The 8344-nt window shown below is 33.6% G+C and overlaps 1 protein-coding gene across 1 annotated transcript; it reads left to right on the forward strand.

The window, feature by feature from the left end:
* Positions 1-3051: 3051 nt before the first annotated feature.
* LOC113042632 (uncharacterized) lies at positions 3052-7657 on the forward strand. Its single transcript, XM_026201616.1, has 6 exons — positions 3052-3447; positions 4829-5007; positions 5545-5694; positions 6083-6300; positions 6505-6704; positions 7217-7657. The coding sequence occupies exons 3-6, from the start codon at positions 5633-5635 to the stop codon at positions 7400-7402; spliced, it is 666 nt and encodes a 221-aa protein (XP_026057401.1). The 5' UTR covers positions 3052-3447; positions 4829-5007; positions 5545-5632; the 3' UTR covers positions 7403-7657.
* Positions 7658-8344: the final 687 nt, after the last annotated feature.

Consider the following 8344-nt stretch of genomic DNA (forward strand, 5'->3'; position numbering starts at 1 on the left):
CACTCCTGTTAAGAACCGCCCGATGAGGCTCGTACGTATGAGTGACATGTCAAGTCACCCTTATTTATATAGCAATTTAAACAAAATACATTGCGTCAAAGCAGCTGAACAACATTCATTAGGAAAACAGTGTCTCAATAATGCAAAATGATAGTTAAAGGCAGTTCATCATTGAATTCAGTGATGTCATCTCTGTTCAGTTAAATAGTGTCTGTGCATTTATTTGTAATCAAGTCAATGATATCGCTGTAGATGAAGTGACCCCAACTAAGCAAGCCAGAGGCGACAGCGGCAAGGAACCGAAACTCCATCGGTGACAGAATGGAGAAAAAAAACCTTGGGAGAAACCAGGCTCAGTTGGGGTCAGTTCTCCTCTGACCAGACGAAACCAGTAGTTCAATTCCAGGCTGGAGCAAAGTCAGATTGTCTTTCAGGGATGTATGCCGCGTTTCCACCGCAGGAACTTTACCCAGGAACTAGGGACTTTGGCCTGGTACTCTGTGTGTTTCCACCGCACTAACCAGGAACTAAATAAAGTTCCGGTTAAAAAAATGCCCCTCAGAAAGTCCCTGCTGGCGAGGTAGTACTTTTTCAAAGTTCCGGGGGCGGGACTTGAGCGCTAAACATCCTGATTGGTTGAGATCATGCAGCATTGGTTGAGTTCAACCATTTATTCTGATCATTTTAAAAGTATTACTGTTGTTGTGTCATGAAATGTAATTTTTAAAGTATTTCAGGTGAGAATGTAGTTGTTTAAAACTCAAATCTGTGGTTTATTTATAAAGACAGCGCCTATTTAAAAATGTGTTTCGCCGAACTTGTAGACGGTGAGCTCCACGCCATCAGCGAGAGCTCAGTGATCATGTATCCGCCGAGAAGCAGCCTCACCTCGGCTAGACCTTCTGATGTGTGCCGCTGGCTCTGATGTGTCTTTAGTGGTTAAACATAAAATATAATTTGTTTTGGGTAAATCTAACAGGTTATCTTTGGTCTGTGTTCAATTTATCTATGTGTTAAAATGAAAATAAAAAAGGCAAATTTATATAATATTTCGTTTCATTGTAATTGCTGTATATATATACACATATCCCTGAACTGAGTACATCACTGCAGCTGTTATTATGTTTAAATGAAAACGAAAGGAGGCAGTGGTATTTGATATCCTATTTCATTTTATTGTAAATATAGAGAGAGGTAAATTGCAGTAGCCAAAGAGAGCTGACTGAAGATATCAAGTAACTTATGCTGCTGTTTGCAGAATTACCGGATTTGCGTCGTCGCGGACATCACACTCCTGAGTTTTTTGATGAGAGGCTTAATAACAGCCAGTTTGAAGGTTTTGGGGACATATCCTAATGACAATGAGGAATTAATAATGTAAACAGTCCTCTTGGTTTCCTCGAACTTGTAGCGCAGTCACAAAAATGAAACGAAACTCAGTGTAGACATTTCCGCAGGGGGGTGGGGGGGGGTGTTTGTTAATATATGTTAATAATAAAGATTATGCACTACAAAAAAAAAGTTAAGAAATGTGCCTAATGCAACTGAAAAAGAAAGGCGAGGCTACTTTGGAGAAGTTGAAGCTCATACTGCATGTAATTTAAAAAAAAAAGATTTGTTTCAGGTGATACATTGTGAAACTTACCTACACCACGTGATTTAAAAAGCATGCATGCAGAAGACGGAGGAAACTGAAACACATCACGTCGAGCAAGTAAGTCGAGCAACATTTCCTTTCAGGATATTATATAAATGTTCAAGACACGATTTTGTGACAGATATTTATAACAGTAAATACATCTCAGTGCATAATGATCTGGTTTGATATCACGTTTAGGGTATTCTTCTATTCCCTGATAGCACAAGTATATCACAGAGACGTCTGCATGTACATCTGCAAGACGTATTTTTTTTTTTCAGAGTTTTTGCTGATCTGCAATAAGTTTATAGATCAGATGTCAAATAAATGTTTATTAGATGTCTTTAAGATGTTTATAATTTACAATGTATATAAAAATGAGATCTTAAAGATGTCTGTCAGATGTTTGTACACAGCAGGTGCTTTCCAGATCAGGTTATTACTGTTTGAAAATTATTGTGTTTGTACTTATTTTAGCCTAACAGGTGTTCCTGATATCTGAGTAGCAAAAATGCTTCCCATGTGTTCCCTTTCTAACAAAATGTTTATGTTTGACTGTAATCATAATGTAAAATCTAATATTTATCTAACCTAAAATATCAAAACCATGACAAAAAGTAGTCTTTTAGAACGTCTTTATATATATCTAAATGTAAAACCTAATAAAATGAAGAAATTATGTCTAAAAAAAAAATGGGAATCCAAAAAAGCCTCTCTATAAATGTAAATAGGTAGCTATACAGAAGGGTTACACAATGACATTTTTAATTTTTTTAATGCCCCCAGATGGCACAATTCTCACTTACAGTTGTTTGTTTTTATTTTAAATGCTTTCACTCTATATTAATGTGAAATATTGCATTTATTGAAAAATAATGAATAAATAATTAAATAAATAAATAAAATATATTAATTCTATTGGGAGATAAAAGGTTATTAAAATGTTATAAATATTACATAGTATCATACAATCCCCTCAAAATTCGAAATAATAATTGGAAAATATAATTGAACAAAAATGTATTACATTGATTTTCCTGAAAAAAAAAAGAGGGAAGTTACATTTCAGTCCTTTGGTCACTTTTGAACACGAAGGAGCCAAGTGTGACTTTTAAACGAAGATGCCTAGAAAGTAAATGATGTATTTATACACACATCAAGGGAATTTATTTGCTTTAGTTTTTCGAGTTGTGTCACAATAAAGACTATAGAATATGTCTCAAAAGGACTTTGGTCTCAAAGAGGGGTGTATATTTTGAATATTTAAAATATTAACTTTTCTTTTTTTCCTTTTTAGGTCTGAGGACAATAAGGTCTCATTGAACATTAATATTTGTTAATCCGTTAACTAACATGAACTTACAATGAACAATATATTTTTACAGCATACATTAACTTTTATTAATGCTAGTTCATGTTCAATGAAAATGCATCAATAAAAATGTCCATGTTCATTTTAGTTTACAGTAAACTATCAGTAAACTAAAAAAACTTATTAGTAAATGCATAGATTGACTGAAAATGTTGAATTAAAAATTTGAAAACTTTGGTGTAAATATCTTTTTTACTCATAAATTGCTAGTAAAATGTGCTCCAGTCTTTATTTTTTACATTTTTTCATTTACAAATTTGAAAGATTTTCACAGTATAAGAATTATTTGTGGATCACATTGAATGTAGTTAACAAATGAAACCGTATTGTACAGTGTTACCTCTAATTGTTGGTTGATTATGTTTTTCTGTTGTAGTTTCAGAGACTTACAGCAAGAGGCTTTACACTCTGTAGAAAACCATGTCCCACAGCAATGGTGAGAAACACTTTAAACTCATCAATTCAGCCTAAAATAACAGTTATGTGTCTTTCCATTTCATGTGATACACACAGGAGGAAGAAAAAGAGCTTAAAGGAAAAGGCTTGATCCTGGGCTGCAGATGCCAGGAAGCTGTAAAGTTTTGAATTATATTGTTTCTATTTGATTTGGTTTTGTATGCTTTTTTAATTTTATTTTACATTTACATTCAGGAATTTAGCAGATGCTTTTAATCCAAAGCGACTTACAAATGAGTTACAGTTCAAGGCAGATCCAGAGCTTTTTTCTTTTTTCTTCTCTTTCTTTTTTGGAGCAAAAGCATCTGCTAAATGACTTTAAAATTTTAACATAATGTAAATGTAAATAACAAAACTAAATTGAAATTTTAAAACAAGCCCCAAATGAAATACATAAGTAACACAAATAAAATAAATATCTTCATATAAACAAACAAAGTCTTTGTCTGTGCAACCACTGCATTTTAATCATGATCCAAACAAAGATGCAGCATGCAGTACATGCACCATGAGCAGTTTTTAATCTAAATTAAATTGCATAATTTCGAAATTTGAAGCAAAAACAGAATGGTTTGACTTCCAGTTTGGTGAAACAAAAAATATCTGCATGAAACCGAAACAGCAGACGAGCTGAACGAGGCGCAGATTCACTCTCTGCCAGCAGGTGGCGCTTAAAGCCTTTCCTTGTTTACCGCTGTAAACAAAGCAGCTCTGCACTTATCAACTTTAATATGCATTACACAGAGGCAAGATAAAAAGAAAAATACCATCTAAACTTTTCTTAAGAGAGTAAGCTCCCCTCAGACATGCATTTTTATAAACTCATAGCCCTAAATGAATCGCGATTTATAGATATTTTATAATATATACAGACATCCAGTACCATTCAATATTCAGTGCAATATTCTTTCAGTAGGCCTATACAATATAATCACCTTTTTTTTACAAATTTTGCTCACTCAATACAATGTACTTTTTTCGGTAATGTTCTGGATGCTGTGTTCTCCATTTTTCTTTGCAGTGTTTAATGAATGCACTGTAGTGTTTATTTTGTTATTTAGTCAGAGTTTTTCGTGAATTTAGTTTGAGTATTTGGATTTGTGTTTAAGGTTTTGAGAAAAAAACTAGGTGATGGTTTAAGAAATGTGTTTTAGCAGTTCAGAAAAACTGTAAGATATTTAAATATATGGGAATGCTGAGAGGGACTCACAAACTCACAACTGAAACATTGTAGCTACTGTAAAAGAAGCTTTTTTGTGAAAACTACAATTCAAGATATTTTAGATTAGTTTCTGACCCAGTTCACCCACGATTCAAGCCTGAAGATAGTTATAAACCGTCACTAACACTTGGTTTCTCAGATTCACCATGGACTTTAGAGTTCCCTCAGGATCTTCTCCAGTCTGCGGAGCGAACGCTTCTTCTCTATCATCTGTGTTTCCTGCGTCTGGGTAAATTCCCAAAGCTGGAGAGTCTGATCAGAGGACAAGCTGTTGAAACACACCGGCTGCTCAGATGCTCTGAGGCTGTTATTATAAAGGTGATCATTACCAGCCATCTCAATCAGTCGTGTCCAGCTTATAAAAATGCTCTCTTGAATGATTTCAATCTAACATCATTTTCCAAACCTGTATATTATTATTTGTGAAGAATCTTTATGAGGCCGTTTTCCATAAAATGACATACAATTTATAGTGACCTATGGTTTCCACGGGTCATTAAAAATATTACGATGTCTTTCATTTCCCTCCATAGGCCTAGGGCTGCACAATTTAAATAAAACTGAAATCATCGTATGTTTCCATGAGTACACCTCTCTTTCAGATGAAATGATGTGCAGCTGAATGATTTCAGATCTTCACCTTGCAAAGGCTGCCTAATTAATGTCATTAACATATAATAGAGCACCAGTCAACGTCCAAATCCTGGTTTCTTTACACATGCACCGATAATCCAAGAGTCCAGCGGTGTACATATTTACAAGTTCTCAGTCCAACCCAATATATACAAATATAAATACCAAAGAAAACCAAAGTACCGAAATAACCCAAAAATAAACAATGCCGTTTTCTCATAGTGTGTCGGCACGAGTTCCAACCTGGACTCCTCTCTGTTTCCAATACTGAAGAAAGTCGTTGAAAAGAACAAACACCTTTTGGTCATACATGGGGAAAATCAGAACATGGATTGATGACATCATTAAACCTGTGGATTCCGTGGTGAAGAGGTGAAAACATTATCATGGAGACTATTTCACTATTTTACAAAAAAAAAAAAAGAAAGAAGAATCATGTTGTTGTTGTTATTTAATCTCTAAACATCCTTATAGCAAGATGCATTTCACTGATGAGCATAACTGCACAGAATTAGGTTTTTAATTGTTTTCAGAACATACATGTTAGCAAATACACATTTGACATGTTTTAATTGTAAGCATAACATAACTGAGTTTTACACTCAGTTTTAACACTTACAAAGTTATTTGGGATAAAAAAAATCACAAAATATCAGCAATTACCCACATTGATGCATACTGTACAGTATATAACACATGTGTACAGCTCTGACTATCAGTCCATTCACTGTGTTCATTTATCTGAATGAACCGTATTCAGGTATGAACAACACATCCAAAGTGTGGCAATGTGTGCCATTGATGTGATTCAAGTACAGAAAATAAAAGAAGAAAAACTAGGTACTTTAAAGATAAAGAGTTTGGAGGAAGAAATAGCCCAGCTTGAAGAGAAGATGAGAACAGATAAAAATAATTGGATGACCGAAATCCAACTGACTGAACTTCAGAAGGAGTTGGGCCGTTACAGAATGAAGCAGGGTGAGAGACTTTCTCCTGAACTCTTTCATGATCTACTAAGATGTAATTTAGAAAACACTTCTAGTCATGTCATCTATTCTGTTTTAGTTTGTGTTGATGTTTCTGTGTCCCAGCATGAATGTGAAAATGCTACACATCAAGCTTTATATATTTCCACCAAATCAAGTGCAAACGGTCTAATCTCAAAACCATCTGTTTGTCCAGGAGTGATTTTCTACCTGAAGGAGGTTCAGAAGTTCCTTTCTCAAATCAAGCAGATTCTGGTTCAGCTTCAGAAGTTCTGGGAGAGAGTGCTATCTCTGCTGGACACACTGAAAGACAAGACCCTTGTTGTGGACAATCTCACTGAAGACCTGGATGACCTGAAGGAGGAGTTTCTGACCTCCATTGAAGCAGCAAGAGAGGTAACATTACACCTTTGATCGGTATTCACATCTAAAGAAACTTTGATGGGAATAACTGTCTATTCTTTATGTTATAATAAATAAATAATAGCTTATTAAAATATAAAAATTCCAAATTGTGGTTATTTCATCATGCTTTTTAAGGTCGGACGAAGACCTGTATTTCTGAAATCTTCTCTAAACACAAAATAAAAGTCCTGCTTGATTCAAAATATTTTTTTTTTCTTTTGTTTAATGTTCAGAATTAGTGACCATTTGGTATGCTCAATTATTGTTAATTAATACGGAATAAAATAATTAAATATGTTAAACAGAATAAATAATGAGTTGTACTATCATATTATCAATCTATTATCCATATTATCATTTGCTCATTCATTTTTATTCCCCATATAGTAACCAATGTTTCGTTATGTATAGGGAACAGTGAATGAGTGAACAGGTGTGTGATTTAATGAGTGTGTTCTGACAAGATGTTTAGTGATTAATCTTCAGTGGTTTTGATTTTTCAGGACTGGAATAACTTCGGTGGATCCTGTCGAAGTGCACAAGGTGTTTTCAGCATTCAGTCTGAAGATACGTATAAGTTTCTGGAGATCAATACGTCTTCACTCTCAGAGGATGAACGGAGGATGCTGTACGAGTCTGTCATGGAGAAGCTGAATCAGATCAGCCCGCAGAATTCATCCACAGAGTGAAACACAGAGATCTGACGCTTCCTCTCACACATGGAAATTATTCTTATAATGCATGCACATATTAATGCACACAGCTTCTCTTGTCATTTTTGTAATGCATCTCTCTTATCCAAGCAAATTTACAATACCATTATTTCTATTTCTGAATTGTGCTGTATCTCTTGTTAGATTGCTTTGCATTTCATTATGGTGTATCATATAATCATGTAATCTGGTCACATGACTAATGTCACACAATAAAAATATATTACTGTACTAATTACTAATGCATTACATCTGTTACTTCTGCGAAAACATTTATTTTATTTATCTAGAATTTGTTATTATTAACCAGCATACTGAAAGAATTTCATAACAACGTATTAAATTGGGAAATTATTTGGAGATGTCAAGGAATAAAAATAAAGGATAAAGAAAAATACAAAAAAAAAAAAAAAAAAATGATACAGAACCGTTAACCGTAAGTTACTGATGGTTTTTGAAAATGAAAAAGTAAATGTAAAGGTTGTGTTGTAGGTTTGTCTGTCCAGAAGAGGGCAGCAGAGACCGACATTTAGGCTTTTTTCATGCACATCAAGAACCAGAGGAAAAAAAAATATTTAAAATAAGACAAAATGCAGAAACACCTCTTAATTTCTTAATAAATTGTCGATTTTTCATGTTAGACATAGTCACTCAACGTGAAAATATATATATATATATATATATATATATATATATATATATATATATATATATATATATATATATATATATATATATATATATATATTTTTTTTTTTTTTTTTTTTTTCATTAAATTGTGAACTTATGTTTAAATAAAACTGATACGTTTCTTTGAAATCTGAGTTGATGATCCATCATCATATAATGTCTTTTGAAAGACACTTTTCAAGTCCAATTGTAAACTAATGCGGAGTCTCAAGATTGACAACAGCATTC

This window comes from Carassius auratus, chromosome 24 (assembly GCF_003368295.1).
Source record: "Carassius auratus strain Wakin chromosome 24, ASM336829v1, whole genome shotgun sequence".
NCBI classification, from domain to species: domain Eukaryota; kingdom Metazoa; phylum Chordata; class Actinopteri; order Cypriniformes; family Cyprinidae; genus Carassius; species Carassius auratus.